The sequence below is a fragment of the Thermobia domestica genome, chromosome 10 (genome assembly GCF_964235325.1).
Source record: "Thermobia domestica chromosome 10, izTheDome1.hap1.1, whole genome shotgun sequence".
Lineage (NCBI taxonomy): Eukaryota > Metazoa > Arthropoda > Insecta > Zygentoma > Lepismatidae > Thermobia > Thermobia domestica.
In genome coordinates this window covers 94,266,092-94,288,882 of record NC_137463.1, presented here as the reverse complement: position 1 = coordinate 94,288,882, position 22,791 = coordinate 94,266,092, and the positions used below count along the sequence as shown (strand labels likewise).

The 22,791-nt window shown below is 34.3% G+C and overlaps 1 protein-coding gene across 1 annotated transcript in view; it reads right to left on the bottom strand.

The window, feature by feature from the left end:
• Positions 1 to 1,322: 1,322 nt before the first annotated feature.
• The window catches only part of LOC145662570 (uncharacterized), a gene marked incomplete in the record, with an annotated part of 86,866 nt that continues 65,397 nt past the window's right edge, over positions 1,323 to 22,791 (bottom strand). Inside the window, 2 exon segments of the mRNA XM_081728258.1 lie at positions 1,323 to 6,492; positions 12,714 to 16,262. Of these exon segments, the coding sequence (XP_081584384.1) occupies positions 12,720 to 16,262 (3,543 nt within the window).

Below are 22,791 nucleotides of genomic sequence, written 5' to 3'. Positions count from 1 at the left end.
AGATGATAACAGGCAGAAGTCAGCGAGCCTAGCTAGTCAGCATCAGCCAGAAAGCGGGCATACTATAGGCAATTAAAAGACAGAACATACATTCATCACTCTCATTTGTCGTGCATTCTTCCCGGATTCAAGAACAATTTAAGAAGACCAGTGACAACAGTTGAGCAGCTTTTAAGAAGAGACAATCACGTGATTATTGGTGGGAATTTACTTCGGCGCAGATCCTACAATCAAAAAGAAGTTAAGTGGACGTATTCCTTTTGGTATAGTGGACGAAAGGCTAGAACAGGATTAATTTCACTTTTGAGCATTTTCACTCTCCTCGTTTTCTCATTTGTATTCCGTCAATAATATTAATTATTCAGTCAGAAGACAATAGCTTTGCTAGACGGATTTTTTGTTTCACTCCTTTGTCTATATCAATCTATCTCGTAATAAACAGTAATACGAGATTAATTATCTTGTATAGTTATTATTCTAGTATGCCTTTGCCTATGCTGTCGGTTCTCGACTCTTGTGTACCTATATACCATATACCACGTTCTTAGACTAAGACCGCGTGAAACTCCTGTATTGCTACTGGGACCGACAGTAAATTTGTTTTACTCTTCAGGGTTTTGTGTTGCTCCTGTTCTGTTGATTGAAGAAACGTACTATTTCTCTCAACCAATCGAACCGGCGCTCACAATATTAAATAGACGTTCTTGTAATTTATTGTAATATTTTCCTGAACACCGTTAATATTTCGATCAATAGTTGTAATCTTGTTAACGAATCCACTCTTTTTTTTTACTTGCAACCTACAAATTCGTGAAGAAGACAACAGCTGTTGGTTGAAATACTGATGATATGCAGGATGATACCACACCAGGGGGTTACGGCTTAAGAAGCCTATTTATGTTATATTCTCAGTGCACTCAAAGCTTATTGTTTTTTACTCTCAAATACTTTCTTTTTGCATCTTTTCACATAAAGGTATTAACTGAAAAAAAAAAAGCATTAAGTGCTATTCTTTACCAGATATTTGTGATACAGAAAAAGAAAACAATATTGTATATTTATATGTATATGTATATATATTTACAACGTTTCTTATGCAAAAGAAAAATGAAAAAAAAAGTAAAATGAATTTGTTTAAAATGATATACATTGATGTATATGTATATAACAACATACATAAATTATTATGAATGATGAAATTGTATAAAATGAAATATGAAATTACAATATCGAACAACAAAAACACGTATTAGCTATTTGTTAGCTTAAAAAACAATGGATGAATAATGCATGAACAAGTAGCACGTTTATTTAAAAAAAAAAAAAAAAAAAAAAAAAAAAAGTGATGTACAACTAAAATCTCCTTGGTATTCAATACTTTTCTTCAATAATATATATATATTTATTTATTTATTTATATTTATATAAACACAAGCTATACAGGTATCTTTTTTTTCTTAAATTTTAAATATTTGTGTTGTAGTTTGCATGCCATAGTTACAATTCTCTTTCAAAGATATTCAAAAGGCACAACAGCTAAAACACTGCATGAAGTAGTGTTATAAGCTCTTCCTTTCAAAGGATATATAACTGCAATTTTGAAAGTATCTTTTTTCTTTCTTTCTTTATATGTATAATCACACTACATAGTTTTCTTTTTCTATCTTGAAGAGGAACATTTGGTACTTTTTTATTTTATTTTTTTTTACAAATTACTTAAGTATAATAATAATTACATTACAATAATGCAATATAAGAAATAGATATAAAGGAGAGATTAAATTAAGGTGATTGTTTTATTGAAACTATAGAGTAAAAGAATCACCTTTAGTATGGAATGTAGTCATTTTTTTTTAATCCTTTAAAAAGTTCTAGCTTTGTTACAATCAATATGAGTTATATTTTCACATGAGTATCTTTAACTAGAACGCTAGAATAGAGAAAACTACTAAAAAAATCAAATGTAATTATAATAATGAAATTGAGCCTTGACATACCGCTGGAAGTCACATGTTTTTGTTTCTGTTCATTTTTTTGACTTACAAAATCGTCGTACAGCCACCAAGCAGCTTAGAACAGAATGAAGCTTAAAGAGTGTATACTCAAACGGATAAATATACCTTTGGGATAATAATTCCCTTCTTCGTTAATATATATATTTCTTTTAAAATTAATCCTTTAATTCTTTATTGTCACTGCTCAGATTGGAAGATTCGCGAAAAATAAGTGTATTCATTCTGTCCTATTTGAGTCTCTTGTTTCCTTTCTCCTAGTATCAGATGTTAGTAGTAGTCACTAGAAAAGAAAACCCTACTGAAATGGTAAACAAGCAATGTCTCACAACCAGCAGGAGATGTCGATTTCCGATTCATCTTGGTCACATTTTGACTAACCCATTACGATGTACATTATTTATTTTCAATCTGTTTTGTACATTAGAAAGCATATCCCTTTACAATTCATAGAAAGAAACAGCAAGTTTTGATTGTTCGTTTCATTTGTAGCTGTATTTCACCAAGTATTTCCCTTTGTCATATACTACCTCTTTCACTATGTTCTTTTTTATGACTATATTTTTTTCTCTCCATATATATATATATGTACACACTTACATACACACCAAAATAACTGTATGTTATATTAGGGTTTTAAAAAATGGCACCAACGAAGAACTATTTGTAACAGCACGAATTCATTCCAAACAAATACAATACAAGTTTTTACGTTTGCTTCACTTCAATTTTCTTACACAGTAAATAAAAATTTAAAGCTTTCAAAAAATGTGCTAAAATATAAAATTTCCGGGTTTAATATCCGGCGAATTTAACACGTTCTTGTTCTACTCTTTCGTCATGAATACATTATTGTTTCATCCATTTGTCAGACCAATTTCTTCAGTGAAGAGTGGATTATGGGAAGCGTTTAGTTAAAAATTCCTATTAAAAAAGATTATTCATTAGTTTTCTGTCAAATAAAATTTATTGTTTTCCTATTAATGTCGTCAAGTCCATTGACTATTGTATTATTAACGAAGAATCCTAATAGAATATCTTTTTCTTTCTTTTTTTTTTTATTATTTTTAACAGAACTGTAATATTACTTTGGTCTATTGTCAAAAATCTTACCTTATTAAGCACCACTAGTATTATATAGACCATACTGTTTCAACGGACAAATTCCATCTCCAGAAGTAGTGAAAAAATAGGCACACTTTGGTAAAAGGACAATTTCTAATTTCTTAGAACTGTAACAAATGATTTTTTATTTGTTTCTTGAGATTGCTAATTCGTAATTTTTTGGTTATATGTTAAGAAAATTATCGCATATATTTAGGTGCATTTTTACATCTATCAGGACATTTGAAACCAAAATGCCTGACTTTTTAAATTCATCATTTCCTTAGTGTATAAAATGTAATAATTGGAATAAATTAGTATTATTGCTAATTACCTTGTTCTCAATAACTGCATACAGTGTTCATACTTTCAGGTTCTCAACAGATGGTTCTTATTTCTTCATCAGACGTCACGTAATTCAAGGAATTCAAGTTGTCAACATCAACGGTACATTTTTATTTCAAAGAAATTCAAGATAACATTCCATATTGTAAGATGTTTCATAGCTTGAGTATTTGCACCATCAATGGAGATGGAGGAGGTTGTCCGTTGAAACTGTGTATCTGCGTAATATATATATATATAATTTTTTTTATTAAAAGTTTTTGCGCTTAACTTTTTTTTTTTTTTTTTTTCAAATTTAAATACGCGTTCATTTATGTCTTTAAACTACATTAGTCTATACTAATTTTGGATTCCTAGTCCTGTTGTGAAGGCCTTCAAATATATTACGTTGTATTCGTGGTTTAAGTTTATGTAAAATTTCGACCTGGCTAATTTATTGTTAAGCATGTAGGGTTCATTAACAAGACATACTTTCTCGTGAGCCACTGTGATTCGGATATCTCGTTAAATTGTTAACGTTTAGGTGTCACACAACAATTGACCTGGAAACTCGTTAAAGTGGAAATAAATACAAATCTCAAACACGTATTTATATAAACTTGAAACTGATATGTAATGGTTTCTAATTAATAACCCTTTGCGATTAAGATAAGGATCTTTTATTTACGTAATTGTACCCAAAACATTTCACCTTTAACAACTTTACTTTTTTAAAAGACGGAAATTGACGCATTTTAAATCTAATTATTAAAAAAGATAGGTGAAAATACAAACTCCGATGATTTCTTCTGTTAAGAGTTTGCCTGTAGGATTTCGGCCATTTAAGCTCTGGCCTTGTTCATTACGGGAAGTCACTTATATGAAGACTGAATCATTTATAAACATATTTTGTATTTTTGGTGCAAGGTTACAAACTAGAATGATACCTATTATTAAACTGATTGTTTATATCGTCTCTTTTTTCTTCTTTTTTCGAAGATTTCTTTATGAAAGAACTGATGATATAATCTTCTCGCAAAAGCTTAAAAGCCTTAGTGGGTGTTATAGAAAATTGATCTTCTCCTTCCACTTTCAGATATTTTATCGGAAATCCGGTGTTACCAAGAAATTCGAACTGTTTGATAATTCTCGGCCACAATAGGGGATGAGTAAAAGCTGATCTTTTCTGTCACTTGAGAAAGGAATGCAATGTCGTAAATGTTTAGGCGAAGAAAAAAGTAGCTTGGAAACTCGAATGGTTAGTGTTGTAATGAACCACATGCAGGCAGATTGGTCAGTGTCAAATAACCCCCTTCCCTACTTTAGAGTGTGCATTTTTTTTTAAAGTTATAACCATGAATATATTTATTGGAGCATCTACCTTTCGTTGGCGATGGGGGGAGGGGGAAAGAGAGGAAAAAGCAAAGTGGCCTTCCAAATCCATATCTGTAAGTCATTAATCACAGTCAAAAGTGACCAAAAATATGGCAACGTCTTTGGACAGACGTTAAATTACAATGTCACTAGTAAGAGAATATGACTGTTCCGTCAGTTCCGACTACCACCCACTGAGAGCTATCTTGTTATTGCGAGAAAAATTATTAAATTGTCAGTTCTTTCACAAAGAAATAACCTAAAACTTTCCCTCTGTTTTACTACCATGTAGTGGGAGAAGAAGGCTAATAGGTCAATTTTCTATACCACCCACTAAGGCTTTCAAGCTTTTGCGAGATTTATCATCAGTTCTTTCATAAAGAAATCGCCGAAGAAAGAAACGAAAAAGAAACGACATGAACTACCAGTTTAACAATAGATCTCATTCTAATTTCGAACCCTTGCACCAAAAGTACAAACTGCATTTATAAAGCGATTCAATCTTCATGTGAGTAACTTAATCTATTGAGCAAGGCCACAGCTTAAGTGGCTGAATTCGTACAGAAAAACTCTTACAAAAGGAATTAACCTAGTTCGTGTTTTCATTTGCCTTTTTTAATAATTTACAGTACTTTCCACTGAAGTAGTACACCAAGACTGACGAAAGTATAAGCAATAGGACATTCATGACGAAGAAAGAACAATAGATATTTTACTATGTCTTTCATACATGTTTATCAACTTTCTACCAGTTTAACAATAGATCTCCATGTGAGTACTGTAAAAAAGAACTACATAATTAAAAGAACGATTTGTAACCACCTTTGGCATAGTATCTGTCTTTTTAGTACACCAGTTATTGTACTGTAATAAACACTATCGTTTAGATAAAAAGAGAGAGAATGTTGTGCAAAAGAAATCATATTGGCACTTATCAAATCCTGACAGATTTTTCTTTTCTCACAAAATTAAACTGTCTTTCGATTAAAGAAAACTAAATCTGTTTCAACAATATTATTTATGAAACAGGATTTCAACAAAATTAAAACACATCTGTCCTTGTATATTAAAAAAAAAAAATCTTCGGTATACATACGAAAGTTCACAATACGCGCTCACATACGTACTTACACATACACAAATCATACGTTAAAAAATGAAGAAAAAACAAAGAAACAACATGAACTATTAACGTAAATAACTTCCACTTCTAAAATGCTTCTATTCATTTACACGTCACACAGTCTAATGTTCCTCATAGAAATTAAAAATTTATACTGGTAAATTATTTTGACTTATACCAGTTGTTAAGTTTTTCTCTTTCTTTCTTTCTTTCTGTCCCCCTCCTCGCACTTAAATTCGTACTGAAGCTGCATTCTTTTTTATCTCTTTCCTTTCACTTCTTTCTATTACCATTATTTTCAACACTTGCTCTTCACTTATAGCACTGAAGAAACAAATAAAATTATTTTTATTCGTTAACAATAAACTGTAGATTATTTCGCTTCAACGCGTACAGAAGCTAACTTTGGAACTCATATTTATTTCCTTAAACAATATATATACATATAGATTTTATATATATAGTATCACAGATGTCCATCATGCCCTAATAAGCCAGGCCAAAAGAAGGTTCTTCTCCAGGTTTGTAACTTGGTTGAGAATATCGCGATGGAATCTGCAATGAAAGCAAACTTTCTTATATTGCATGTTCATTCATTGTATTGGGTTTATTTTTTTAATTCACACAAGAAAAAGAACGTTCTATGTAACATTGCACTGGTGATATATCTACACACATACTGTATTTATAATTTTGAAATGAAAATGAAGTAAAATTTTATGACCCGTCGTTACGCCCTTTAGGCCAAAGAAGAGAGATGAGTAATGAAAGTGTGACTATGAAGTAACGGGTAGAATGTCAATGTGAGAGGAAACCAGAACTTCCAAAAAAGTCCCACGGATACACAATATGTCCATTACAAACCCATAGCCTGAGATCGAACAGGGACCCCTTGTACCAGAGCTGAGCGATCTACAATTAAGCTCCGTGATTTATTATTTATTTAACAGCAGGACAAAATTTAGTTGCGAACGAGATTAATGTTATACTACCTAGGTATAATCAATGCGATTGAAAATGAATTTAAAAGAAGCCCACTATTTAATTTGAAAAGTGGGAGACACGATGCCTCAGGGGTAGAGCGCTTACCACTAGTGCGTGGAGCCCCTGATTCGATCTCCGGTCAAATAAGTTTGCGGTGGACAACATCGTGTCTGTGGGTTTTCTCTGGGTACTTCCGTTTCCTCCCACGAATTCTTCCATCGTCATTCATTTACCTTAATCATCCGTTTCCCTTAGCCTAACAGACATAATCCTGGGACGTTAAACTGAAATATTTCATTTCATTTCCTTTTTTAAAACTGAATTATTATTAAAATGTAATCTCTTCACTTAACCATTATCAGTTCCGTTGAATAGTGACCAACCTATAGAAAATACATGTACTTAAAGATCTATTTTAGTTAATTATGCGGTTTTTCTCAAGTATTATTATCTTGTGCTTTGCACTTATATAGTAAAAATAATTTCTGAAATATTAAAATATTGCATGAAAGAAAAAAATAGCTGACTATTCATACATTGCAGCATCCAGATGGAAAGATTTCTAATGAAAAGTGGCATGGGCGGAGTTAGGAATTTTCTACGGGGGGAGGGGGGTGCAGATCTTTTGGTTGGTCTCAGACCTGTGGAATACTTTCTAGACAAGTGTGATGTTAATATGAATAACTCAATTTTGACTATTTTCCTACTGTTATTTAGTTTAATTTACTATAACTCTTGGTAGGTGTCATTTTTATTTTTTGTCAAGAAATTGGGGGTCAATGCCCCCATAACTCCGCCTATGAAAGGCGGGTGTCATCCAAATTCGAAGACGGGACTTGTTTTCAACTCCTAGAAGATTTCAATTCGGCACTGTACATTTTTGATTACAAAGTAAATTGAGATTTAAGGTAACAGACATGATAATAAACAGAAACACATGTATGAGTAATCTATTGTGATCAACGATAGGCTCTACTCTACCTTAGTAATACGTTTATTTCTCAGCAATTATTTTGAATACTTTTTTTTTTTTTAGCATTTGTAACTCAACAATTCTACAAATTTATTGTTAACAATTCAAAGTTGTAAATAATCCATTTGCTTGCATAATAAAACTAAGAGAACAAATTGCATATTTTTGTATTCATAAGCATATTCCGATAACGTCGCTAGATTACAAATTTGTTTATCTCATACATATTTACTATCATATTTAGATAATTTTATAAAGTAAAATTCCACAATATTGTTAGCATTTAACGAAAAAAAAAAAGTCCGAAAATGAGACATATACATTACTAATCGATGTATATCATTCAACAGGGCAAAGCGATATACGAGGGTCATAAAAAGTTCCTGGAATTTCGTTGTAACTATTTATTAAAACAATATAATTACATATTCACTTAATCGTCTTCCAAAGCTCCTTGATAACACACACATTTGTTCCACCGCTCCTGCCATTGCTGCAAACTACGCTGAAAGTACTGTTTTGCTATGTTCCGAAGTTCAGTCGTTGCGTTGGTTTGGATATCTTCTACGGTTGTAAAACAGTTACCTTTGAGGCCCCTTTTGATGTTGGGAAAGACCCAGAAATCCTTCACTATCAGCCTCCCTACTCATCGGATTTACCACCAGCGAATTTATGGCTCTTCCCCAAGACCAAAAGGGCCTCAAGGTAACCGTTTTGCCACTGTAGAAGACATCCAAACAAACATAACGGCTGAACTTCGAAACATACCAAAACAGGACTTTCAACACTGTTTTCAGCAATGGAAGGAATAGTTAAACAAGTGTGTGTGTTTTTTCAAGGAGCCTATTTGGAAGACCATTAAGTGAATGTGTAACTATATTGTGGTAATAAATAGTTACAACGAAATTCCGGCAACTTTTTGACTGTCCCTAGTATGTGAACGTAAATTCTCATGTGAAGTTTTCGAGAAATTAATAATAATAATAATAATAAAACATTTTGTAGTTCTAAAATTTAATGCTGTACGATAAGTACGGCACTTATTAAGATGAAACTGGTACCGAAGTACCCTCATCAAGCTTTTCACTATGACACTAGCAAGATGACACTATACTGTATGGTTAATGAAATGTGGCGGAAAATTATGATTAACTCTTACATTTTTATTTAATTATAATATTGTCCAAAGAATATATATTATGAATCGACAAATAATATCGACAAAATGGCATATTTAAGCGAAAATTCGCATGCGTAGTTTTCGATTAAAAAATCCCACATAAACGAATTTTTTATGGAATTAAAAATAGGGTAACTGTCCCAATAATTGACAGTATAAGAACAGTGTTTGACAAATTGCAAGTTTCTTCACCCTTTAAATGAGTCTGGCTTACTGATCTCTCGTAGAGGTACGAAGGCATCCTTCCTTCATCTATATAGACCATCATAAAAATAATAGACTAATAATAATTATTTTTTACAATATGTATAAGAAAAGTTTATCATTGTACCAGTAATTGACACCAAGATTTGTGAGATTCACCAGTAATTGACACCTTGAGACCCAGTAATTGACATCTCCTAATATCTTATTCTAATGAACCATATAATTTTCTACCAACTTATCAAGCTGATTTATAAGTTTCCCCGTGGATAAACATGTTTATTTCTTTTGCTAATATAGCTATTATAGTACTATTTTGCACTGTCCATCGATTTTCTGTTTTCTTTGGAGAACTACTACTTAGAGGCAAATATTAACGGTGGTGTGGGATTAACAACACTGCAAAGGAAGAAAAGGTGGCAGCATTTGCTTGTACCTAGTCCCGCAGTCTTGTTGCGTCGGAAAAAAGACGACAGTGTCAATTACTGGTACACTGTCAATTATTGGGACAGTTACCCTATGTTATTCGTTGTCAATCGGATGCAGTTGGTAAGGTTTTGTTCTGCTGGACTAGATTATTTATTTATTTACGTACCGTATAAAAAAATACAAACTGTTAAGTAGCAGATTATAACTACTGTTGTTTGAATTCTTCTTACAGTGATATACATACTCTTTACCGTGACCCTATAATCCTGCCAGTGACGTATATACCACTTACACGATTTCTATAATATTTATTTATTACCACATATTTTTAAAAAGATATTGCGGGAATCTTTCAAAATTTAGTTTTTAGACGGTGTTTTTTGTTTTTCAAAAGCAAGAACATGAACGGAATTTTCTTGTTTACTTTGAAATTACACAACAAGTAATAACTTTAGAAGCTTAAGCAGAGTCGCTCCTAGGCATTTTGCCGCCCCACACCGGTATCATTTGCCGACTTCCCTCCCCCCCCCCCTTTCTCGAGAAAGAACAAATCTGAAAAGCCACGATTTTAAGTATATTACCCCATCATGAACAACGAAGGGGAAGAAAAAACTTTCGCACTCAGAAAGACCTAAACACTACAATCTCGTTGTATCTGTTTTTTTTTTTCTTTTTTTCCTTTAAATAATAATCTAATACGTTAGTGAAAGATAAAGCAAACACACCAGCAGAGGAAAGAAGGTGATCCTTTTTAAAGAATTCATTATCAAGCTTGTGATCTCAATATATCATTTTGTAATTCCAGTGCAACTAGCTCTTTTATCTTTATTTTCTTTATTTTCCTTCTTCACCTGTTAAAAAATTAAAAAAAAAAAAAAAAAAACTTGTTTCCACCTTAAATGACAAGGAACTTATTTGTGACAAAGAAAAGACCAGTTTTCATATCAAAACTGTGGTAACTAACTAAATGCAACAGACGTTCGCTACTGTTCAAGAATTGAGTTCTTATATTTGACAACAATCAAGCAATACATGCTGGGATTTTTTTGAGCATTTGCCTTAGCGCTGTCCATGTGACCTTAAACTAATGCGACCTAAACATGATTTATGAATGTAGTATTCAAATAGAGGGTCAGATTAGTAAATTTAACTACCCTCATCATGAAGCCCGTTTTCAACAAGAAATGTTTATTTTAAATAATATAGTTATGACAGATTTTGCGCCCCGTGCAAATGCACGTGTTGTACATATGATAGAGCCGATCCTGATCTTAAGAATTATACGAGTTAGCAAACGAATGAACACAGAATGATATTCTTAAAATGAACAAATCTTCCAGGATATTTAGTATTACAGTTATATAAAGTATATTGTCATGATTATTCTATTGAAAATCGGGCTTGGAATGAAAAACAAAAGGAAACTCATTACAATGACAGCCTTAAGTATGCTTCGAGAACCCACATACCTTCCTGATAAACTTGTCAGGTTAGTTTTCACTTAAGAACCCAACTACTTCATTTGTTTGATCAAACCATTTTGCGAAGCCAAACAAGTCATAAATATAATTGCGTCTGCAGAGACCCGAACCAAAACCATGCATATCACATTAATCGGAGAGACATGTGAAGCTCCATTTGTTTACGATGTTTATTAATCATATATTGTCTCTATTAAATTGGCAGCCTTTTAAAACTTCCTACTTTAAAAAAAAAAAAAAAAAAAAAAAAAAAAGTAGTCACATGTAGTTCCATAATCACCAAATTGGCAACAGTGACGAGTCACACATTTATTGTATGAGGAAATGTATGAAATGAATGAAATGGGGAAATCATTTTATGGTATACTACCTTAAGTGCTGGTTCTTCGCACGGGAAGAATAGGTTTTAATAAATATAAAATCAGAAATTTAAATATTTTAGAAATATCCCTTCCTCCTTTAGAAGAGGAACTTTTGAAAGCGCTGAAATACGTATTTTCTTATTTTGAATCAAGATTTTATATACCGAATTTCACACATCTAACTAAGCGAATCCTCAACACTGGGTATTTTCTGAATAGGGAATTCTAATATTATTGAAATTGCCCTCCTTTCTTCCTTCAAGAGCGCAATTTTCATAAAAGTTGACATTTGTATTCTATGAAGGTTTTATACATCGAATTTCAAATTTCTAACTTAAGGAAACTTTTGTTTAAATTTATAATAAGACTATGTGTATTAACCAGATGGGATTTTAGACCTCCAGTGAATATTTATCTTCGTTTATTTTCGCACTGCGAAGACAGACAGCAAGGAACATAACAATAAGTCTTAAATCTAAAATTGATGGGTGGAAAACCATGTTATAAAACGTATTTCTTGAAACAAGAAGTACTAACATTTAGGAAGTACTTAACATATGGTTGGAGTTGTCATCATTAACAACAACATTATTACCATTATTATCTTGAAACCATTAAACTAACATGCTAGTAAATGTAGTAAAGCAGAACCTACATAACAGAACCAAATCTGCGTGACAATGATTTGATAAACTCTTTGAATTGGCATTAATAGGTTAGTGTTAATTATAAAGTACGCAGAGGTACTCAAACTCCACGTTTACAAACAAACAAACAAACAAACAAACAAAAAGTTTGAGTGCCACGTAAGTGCATAATTCCCTCATAAAGTTGAGAATTGATGCATTGTACATATTACTTTGCTTGGACTATAAGCTGGCATGACTATATAGTTTCTAACTGCCTTTTGTAACGCTGAGAATTCATACATATTATTTTGTTTGAAGTATGTGCTAGTTTCAGGTTTCACAGGTTATACATTATTAAGTGTATATCCTGTTCAAGAATAGTAGTGAATTTAATAAATAAAATGTTACAAAGAACAGTTGCAAAACGAATTTAACGAAAAGGAAACTGAAGGAACATATTCCGTTTCTAGGAATGGGATCTTCCAATACTATCTGTAAGGATAGAAAAATTAAGATAATCTATTAGACACTCACCTTTAGTCACACTGAAGATAAATACTGCGACAATCCAGTTTTCCCGCCTTCAGCTGGTGGCTGGGTGCGGTTCCCTGCTGTCTCTCTGGCTTCAAACAGGGCAGCCATGTCCTTTATGCAGTAAGACGGTGATCCTCGCCGATGTTGGTCCAATGACTGCCTTTTGGGTGAACCCGAAGTACCATTTGCACCAGTTGACGATTTTTCAATAAGAACAACCTCTTTTGGCCTCTCCCTCCGGGGACTAGCGTGTTTTGGTGGCTTCGCTTCGCTTCCTTGCCGCCAGCAGCTTGAAGACTCACTGCCACCAGAAGCTGTCCGCTCCGACGAAGTTCTTCGTCGACTTTCGCTCGGAGAGAGCTGTTTTTCACTTAACTCCTCATTTACGGATACAGACCGGACCATTGGGGTCTTCTCTGTTACTCCTAATGAGTTTTCATCAACAGGTTCAGGGCTCGTGGTTGGCCGAGTTCCACTCACTTTTTGCTTGAGTCGAAGAATAATTTCGTCTTTCTCGCCACGAAAACTTTCCGAACGATATTTTTCACGTAAGAATGTTCGTCTTTCTTCTTTATAACGTTCAATACGTTCCCTACATTCTGGGTCATCAAGATTTACACCACTAAGCAAAGCCCGAGCTACTTCCACTTTGTCCTTCTCTTCTGACACTTTGGCTTTGGCAGTATCGCGAAGATTAATGTCGGGAGAAGTTCGCACTCTAACAAGTCCTGGGGGCCCAGTATCCCTGCCTCTTTCTAAACTTACACTTCGCGCTGCTGATTGGTCAGACGAAGGTAATGAACGAAAACGATCTTCATCTAACGAAACACTTAAAGACGCGGCATGATGAGCTTTAGCGGCACGGGCTCGAATACACGGTGGGGTTGGTCGCCGAGAATCACCATCCCTGGATTCAAAGCGCGATAACAGTTCACGAACACTTGATTTACGCTCAGATAGCCTTCGCATATCTGCTCCGTGCCACACAGGACTCCTCTCTGGCTCCGAGTGTCTCTTAGAGGCTCCTGTCGACTCTGAAGTTCGAGACTGCAGAGGCTCTGAACGACGATTGGTTATTGGACTCTGTCCTGCTACTGGCTTTTTCCTCAGTTCCACACCATTTAATTCAGAATCATCTATCGATTTCACACTAATGTCTGCTTTGTTTTCTTCTGACTGATGTTCCGAATCTGAAATGTGATTTCCTAACCTCAAAGTGGGGGAACTTTGATCAACTATCACACAATCAGAAGGTTTCGGACTAACTGAATTGCGACTATTCAGCCGAGGACTTGTTGACGCAGAGCTATTAGCAGACTGTGGTTTGAGAACGGGATGACCATTCGGCTTCTCACCTGGAGAACTGAACGAACCGGGCTGAGGGCTATGAGAAGTCCTTTCATTTAATTTTGGACTGGTGATTGAACCCTGGGGACTAGATAAACTTTGTCTATTTGACGTAGATGTAGTGGAGTCCACACTTCGTCTGAAGGGTGTTCCTCTCTGGCTTATTGTGGGACTCGAATCAGCCCTTACTTTTTCAAGTTCGAGTTTCATTCTCCGTTCTCTTAAAATATCACGACCAATTTCTGATTCAAATTTCCGTCGACTTTCTTCTACTGGCGAAACAAGTTCTGTAGGAGCAGATCTATCAGATGACATATCAGGAGAGGGTGATGGGGAAAGACCAAACACGGACAACGATGATGACTGGCTGGAAGGTCGTGCAGGACTGGTAGGAAGTTGTTTAGCTTCTGTAGGAGTCAAAGCGTCATCCTTAAGAGTGTCAGAGTCCGGCTCATTAATCGGTGTGCTTACGGACGACCCTGTGGATTCAGCGTGAGTCTTTAATGATGTCGGTCTAACCCGAGTTTGAGTCTGAGTATCAACTTGAGTTGTCGGTGTAGAGCTTGAAGTATCTGACTGGCTGGTACCGCTTACAGCCTCTTCCTGTTTATCCTCATCACTACCTACGATATCGTTCACTTCCTGCACTGATTTCCTAAACGCCTTCACTTGTTGGTATACTTCTTGATCGGAGCCTGGGGTAGAGGCTGGTTTTAAGCTGACAGCAATATCCTGAACAACACCTACTTCCAAATTGTGAGGCAAATCGCCGCCTCCTTGCTTCCGTAAAGTGATTTCAATATCCTGAACAACATCAACTTCAATATCTTCATAAACATTTTCTTCAGATTCATTATGGCCATCAGGTGAATGAGGTGACTTTCTACCGCCTGAGCTTCCTTCCGTATTCTTTTCTGTTTGGGAACAATCATCAGTGGCACCTGACGTATTTGAGTGTGAAGACGATGATGGGACATTTTGATAAACATGTTTGGGTTTGGGTTGCTCTGAGCTTTTGTCGGTACCAGCTGCTTGTTGTTGTTGAATTTCTTCATATTCTCGATCTGGAGCAGATGAAGCACTACTACGAACCGTGGTTTGTTGAGTACTTTCGGTTCCTAACGTAAGAACATTCTCGTATCGCACGTGGCCTGGCGCAATCCATTCCACATTTTCGTATACCATGTTTTCGGAATTCGTTCCCAGAAGCTCTGGGGTGTTAGGTTCGGTATCGTTCACAAGGGGAGTGTACAAGACGTCTGCTGGTTCCTGCACGGGAGTATCTGGCGTTGTTAAGTCTGAACTTCCTCTTCCTGAGCTATACAGTGTAAAGCTTTCATTTTCAGAGACTGTTGCCTCAGCTAATGAAACACTAGTCTCTGATGGAGATTCTGCCACATGGACTTCCGCTCGAACAACGTGATCTTCAGCGTCTGGGGAGGATCCCGTAGACCAACGTATTTCGGGCGACTGAGAATCAATGTACCGTAGTTCCGCTGCCGAGTTCGCAAGCTGTTCTTCTAGTTTGGACCGCTTTCTCGCAGCAGGCGACGATGATCCTGACTTCTTCTTTTTAGGCGAAGGATCAGCACTACTTGCTGTGTCCTCTGGCCTTGCATGTGGCACATCACGAAGTGAAGCACGTCTTCCGGGTTGAGGTGAAGAAAATCTTCGTCGAAATCTTTCCCTAAAACTTAACCTTTGAGATTCTGGCCGCAATTCTTCTCCCAGTGAACGTGGTGACCTGCTTGGTCGCGGAGATCCTTCTCCGTCCGCATCAGCCAAGGGAGAACGTGACAGACTTCCACTCCCAACAGATGTAGAGACCAACGTCTCGTCTTCAGAGAAAATTCGCATTTCGCTTTCCTCTAATTCGAAATTCAGCTGGATTTCACTCAAGTCTAACGACGCTTCCTCATCTAGTGCTTGATGGCCGATTTCTGTCAGGTTATCAAAGTAAGAGTCATGAGAAACTGATCTGTTATGGCTGGGTTTTGATGGCCCTGTTGATCCCGGTGTTAAGCCTGACTGAGTAGCTGAAGATGCGTCCGGGCTACTTCCAGTGTCTTTATCCAGCTCCAGAGCCGCGGAATTACGACTTGATCCAGCAGACGGAACATTAGACACTAACGATTCTGCACTTTTAACTGGCCTTAATCTCTTTTTTCCTTGTAAGAGATCTGTTTCTGTGACAGCTTTTTCCTATAAAAAAGGAAAAGAAAAAAATGTATTATATGAGAATCACCCGAAAATTAACATTAAAATTCATACAAATATGCACAAATATGAAAAAGGGCATACTGTATGTTAATCAAATATCCATCTTCTGTATAATATAGCAGAGAATAATGTATTGGAGGTCTACTGAGATTTTGCCTTTCAATTCCATAGCTTTCTACTGATATCATTAGTTTCTAAGACCAAATTTCAAACTCCTGTATGATTTTTTTCGTGATTTTCCATAAATTGTTACAAAGAATTTCCAGTTTTACATTCATCAATTTTTTTCAAATTTTACACTTTCCATTACAAAATATACCATCTTACCTTATTCAAAATCCGCTATACCTTACATGACGATTAGCCATATTATATATATAGCGAAGAGAGAGAGAGAGAGAGAGAAAGATACAAGAATATGAAACTGACGAATAATTTATGTCATCATCTTTCTTCTTTTCTATTATCTAGGTACGACCTGTTAGCAGTTGAATACTTCACTTTCATTTTTTCCGTGTTTTAAAAATACTGTTAAAAATGTACTTTGTATTTTGTTATGCATAAAGTCAGCAGAATAAGTACTCATCTAAAGACTGAAAACGAGATACATACAGCACACTCTTGATTATTTGTGCAAGATATTACATTTTGCTGAAGGTGTTCGAAACATAAAACGACAAGAAATTTGGAAATATGTGTGAACTGAGCTCGCTCAACTAGCAGCACACGTGAACAAACAGCAACAGTCGAAACATAGATGTAGTATAAATATAGTACTATATAATCGAACTGGATGAACTTATGTTACATGTGAAATCCATCAATTTGGTAATTTTAATGCAGTAATGTAATGAAACAATTGTGTATAATGATTGAAAGCCCGATCGCACAATTTCGATAGTTTTGTTTATATTGTAAAGAAACTTCTCTTACGACTGTATATACATACGAAGCATATGTTTATGATTTTCTTATGCTTAACCATTATTGTGGCAAATCAATAAATATTTTCAATTATTTGTGTCTTCCGTTTTATCATGCCGTTTTGTCTGGTGAGCAGTACGAGTAATAAGGAGTTTGCTAAAGTTAAAAATAAAATAAAATAAAAAATAAAATAAAATAAAAAATAAATTAGAAACGAAAAACAAGGCAGCATAACAGTACTACATGTGTGCATAAATTACTTTAGAACAAAAAAGTGAATTTCAAAAATAGAATGAAATAAAACCGATGTACGTCGAAGCATTCAAAGTGAAAAATGCAAAAGTATAAATCCACCCTTATTATGCACACAAAATATTAAATAAATAAACAGAGAAAATGACGAAGAGTAGAAGAAGTTTTACAAATCGAAAGGACACAGTGTTGCCAGAAGCGCAGTGGACTATGGGAGTGTGAACATTCTGAGAAGGAACAGTGCAAGTGTCAAATGGAGAAAACAAACGAAAAGACTAAGAAGAACGTAAAGAAGTTATTAAACTTCATAAGGCAGAAAATATAGGATACAAATTGATCATATGACAGGCACGGTAAAGAATCAATTTATAAATTATTCCTGCATTAATAATTCCTGTACTAAGAACTGGAAGAATAAGTTGTTCAGGAAAATTGATGAGGTTGGATGAAAGATCAATTCGACGAATGATACCAGATTCATACTTTCTCGTTCGTGATACAAAGAGTTGTTCAATCGTTATCAAAAATTCATGTTAGCGTTAATATACTGGGAAGAGTTTTATGCAAAGTTGATTTAAAAGCACAGGAAATAAAAATGTAGAAAAAAAGAGAAGGCAAATTGAATTCGTAACAGAAACCTGGCGACTTTTGATATCGCATATTTAATAAACAACGTGAGTGAAGACTAGTGGCGAGGATAACAACCCTACACATCGCATGGGGTGAGAATCATTCTCAAATTATGAAACTCGATTAGGGCTTGTTTTACAGTTTTTGTGTGAGGGGATGGGATCAGTTTCGCGCCACTGATGAAGAGGAAAAAATACTGCATATATAATCAACACACAAGTCTTGTACATCATTGATAACGTTACAGACTGTTACGTAAAACATTGTGCCACAAATCTAGATACTGGAGAGAACTTTTATTCTGCAACAACAAGACAGTGATCCTAAACATAGCGCTCAGATCGTTAAAGATAACTACTATATAATCAATACATGTCATCTGTGTAATCGATGTTACTGGCGCTTTAACAGTGAAAAACAAGATCATTGGTTTCTCACTTCATTATCAGAACATAATTATAATTTATATGTTGATTATTTCGTTAGGAATCCCTATGCTACTTTTTCCGGGATAAATGAAGGCACTATACCGAACATAAAGCGTTGATACCAATACATCTCAAAAGGTTAAATAAATAAATAAATAATAAAAAGACAGCGGTCATTAATACCTAAAAACAGTACATTTCGCTTAGTATTTGTTATCTTGAAATGGTCTATACGTAACCAAATGGTTAGCCGGGAATAGGAAAATCAGTCAGAAGAATATAGAATATAGGACTGCAACAGTGATTGCTTTTTCTATTATTTTGTTATGGTTCTTTTGTTTTCTTCTCCATCTGAAATATAATTTGTGTTTGCTTGGTATTTTGATGCAACGTAACAAGAATTGCACAACTGCTTTCGTTTCCCTGTGTGTTTTCTGTACAGGCATGTCTTGAATGAATACAACTACGGCTGGATTGCTGTAGCTTAGATTTGAAATGCGCGGAAAAAATTTGGTGCAAAACCTACGCAGTAAATAATTAAAATTCTTCAGCACACAAAAACTTCCTAAGTTATTTTTTTTAACAAAGATACTAAAGTATGGCACAGACTAGCTGCAAATCACCAATTCATATTAAAAAACAGATTACAAAATGTATTTTGTGATCAAAATACCTCGAGATATTCAAACAGAATTTAAAGGAGGTCAAAATTATTAGGAAAACATCAATACTTGTAGAAAGAAATGTGTTGGACTCATTACAAGTACATCACATCGAAACACCCAACGATGAATTTGAGTGAGGGCCATCTCGACAAGAATTGGGATCTAGTTATAAATAGGTTCATTCAAAAACGCAAACCTCATTGGCTTTAAAATGTATAGGTACCAGAATTTTTTAGGTTATTCCTCAGAGGAAATATGCATATGGTTAAAACAAAACGTAAATAATGTGAGTATATAAATATCTGCGTCTAAGGTTGTTTTCGACTGCCACCGAGTTTCTCTATTTACTTATGTTTTACCCATTTTAGTAAGATTGTTTTAATTATGTATAACCGTTATCTTCAAGTTTTGAGCTAGTGAGTGTAGATGATCATTACTAGTTAAAAAACGTGACTGTTGATAGTGTTTTCTTTAAAAAAGCTATGGAGAATAACATAATAATCTTTATGAAGCTTACGTTCTTCAATTAATTGGTATCTGGTAGTGGATGGCAACACGATTGGTTACCGAAATCATACCAGATAAGTAATAATTCGATCAGAATTTCCACGGGATATAAATAAAGGTTAGCAGTATGTTAATGTTGTAAATTATTACTTCTATATGACATCACATGTAAAGCAGGTAGTAGAGCACTAATTTCAAATAAACTAGGACCCTTCTCAATGAGTGACGGAATGAACTTATAGCATTTAAGTGTCTTGAAACAATATTTCAGCCCGTGTTTATTTGAAAGACGTTACATACAAGGTTTAAAGTTTTAGAATTGCTGCTCGTATTCTGTAATTGTTAATGACAGAAAATTGTTTTATCGTGTAAGATTAATGCTATCATATTCTTTTGCAGGACATAGAAGACTTGTTAATGAGAGCATCTGTGCCCCTTAAATATAGGTCCCGAAGACACACTGATTTCCATGGTTTGAATAGTACATACAATTTTGTGATTGATGTGAAGACTTTTCTGATGAACCCAGAAATGGACGCCCGTCATCCAGTCGTTTAGAGGATAATGTGGAGCGTATTCGCAACCTGCTGAGTCAAGACCGTCCGTATGGTGAAAGATATGCTGCACAAAATCACTTAAACTTCATGTTTAACTGAAAATAGCGAAACTTAATGTTCGACCTTTGTCGTATGTAAGAATCCATGACAATGGGAAACAGAGAGTCTTCGATGGCTGATTCTTAGAACGACACATTGATTTCTTTACCAATCCTTCGCTTGTTCTGCAAATGAAGAATATCATATCATTAATCTGAAATGATAAACAATTTTCTACCATTAGCGTTAAAGAGTACAAGCATCAGTCCTGGAACTTTATTGTCAAATCTTGCAATTCGCAGAGACAAAACAACGCCGCACATGAATAACTTGAAATCTAAAATATCGGGTGCTTATGAAAAGCATTTTAACACTCAATAGCACGCAAAATATCCTTGACTGTGAGGGTATGTAATAGCAATGGAAAATTTCTACTGGCCACATTTATTCTTTTAATAATGAAAAAATGTGTGGAGTTCTTATAGCGTAGACAATATGGAAAATTTCAGTCATAAGAAGTCGGGAATAGAATTTCAAACACCATATTGCGCCTGTTCAAAAACAGTCTTGGCCACCCATCCTGTTTGAAAGGACCATATTCTGGCAACAGTACATAGGAAATTCTACTACTTTGGCTTTAAATAAAGATCCAAATTGACACAACAAGGAACTCCAAATTTGTTAACATTTAATTTCGACTGTGAGTAACAGTTCAGGGCTTTCCAAAAAGAAGTGGGTGGCCAAGTTCAAAATAAATAAATAAATAAATAATAATAATCAGAAGAAGAAGAAGACTGTGTCGTCTTGTTTATGTTAGGGAAAATAATTCACTTTTCATTGAGTGAAGTATTTCAAAGAAACATTCAATCATAATAAAAATTGTAAATGCTTCAAGTTAGAATATTAAACCAAAGAGCTTTCTTTTTTTCTTTTTTTTCTGCTACTCAACGCATCCATAGATAAAAATGAAACACGTAAGTGTAAAGTAAAATAAGTGAACTATCTCTGATGCTAATACAGAAAGGGTTAGCAGAAACTGAGCCAAGTTTTTTGACAACATAATAGCCATATTTATTATCACTATTATTGTTTTCTTTCGTTTTTGTTAAAATGTATACAGTATTTATGTTGATGTATGAACAAACGGTAATAGCTGTCAAAGTGACACTCCAAGCTACTGTGTACAGTATGTCTCATACGCTCCACATGCTGCTTCAATTGACTATTATCAATCCAATGAAACACGTACACAAGAAATGAAACAAATGACACAAGAATACCCCATCGGAGATAAAGTAGCTTTGAAATAGTAATGGGTTGAAGAACCAAGAAAACAATTTCAGAATTCACTATAAGACTAGTTTAATCTATGGGTCGACATTTGAACGCTATTATTTTTTCGAAATGATATCCAACAAAAATTACTAGAAACACGTTAATGTACGTCACAGTTTTCAATTTCACTATTGTGATTGATATGCAGAAATCTGAAATTTCTTTTATCTATATGTTTACACTGTAAAAGTATTTCCTTGTATATCTTTCCTCATTTCTGATCAATAGACGAATACTTACGTGGTTGATTGTAATTATGTGAACGTCAAGTCTTATGACATGACAAAAAAGAAAGGTATATGTGAAATATGTTGGGTGCTTCTTGTGTATATCTTAAAGTGAAAACTGAGACACAATACATTTATAAATATGTATATTCTTTTCAACTGTCCATACATGTTTGTACCAAGTACTATAATAAATGGCTATATGCCTAATTTATTTAATAATCAGTTTATTTTCTCCGCAGCAAGGAGATTTTAATGATGAAAATTCTCCATACCTTTACGGCAGTTGTTCATTAAAATTGTTTACTTATATGGTGTCGCAAGTCAACAAAGAAATAAATACAAATAAATGATTCAGGCTGTATTAAACATTTATAAACTATAATTGTTCTATATATATACTTAGACAAAGTATGGATATCCTGTTTGGATAACTACATTTTATACACATGAACAGTATAATATGTAACAACAATTTCATAAAACAGTACTTATTTGGACTCTCTCATCCTATTTCCGTGATCAAGATTGATTTTGACTCGAAATACAGAAGAAATTAATTAGTTACATACATAGAGTATGCTGATTTAAAACGACGGTGAAGTATGCTTTCTTTATTATTGTTTACATTATATTCTTTAATAATTTTCTTCATCAGAAGCAAACTGTGAAAAATATAAAATCTGATATCAAATTCTTATTGTATTTTGAAGAAAGTTCGGTATTAAGTATTATATGATCTCAGGAGCAAATATTGGTCTCAGCATCTAGCACCTTATAGTTATTTCGATATAAGTTTCATACATAATACATAAAACAATCCAATTCTTCAACTTGTGTGCAAGTTTATGGAAATTTTAAAGATCCGATTTCTTTAGCCATATTTTTTAAAGTTATACATATTTTTCGGTAATCGAATCTGTATGTTCAATCGGAATAAATAATTA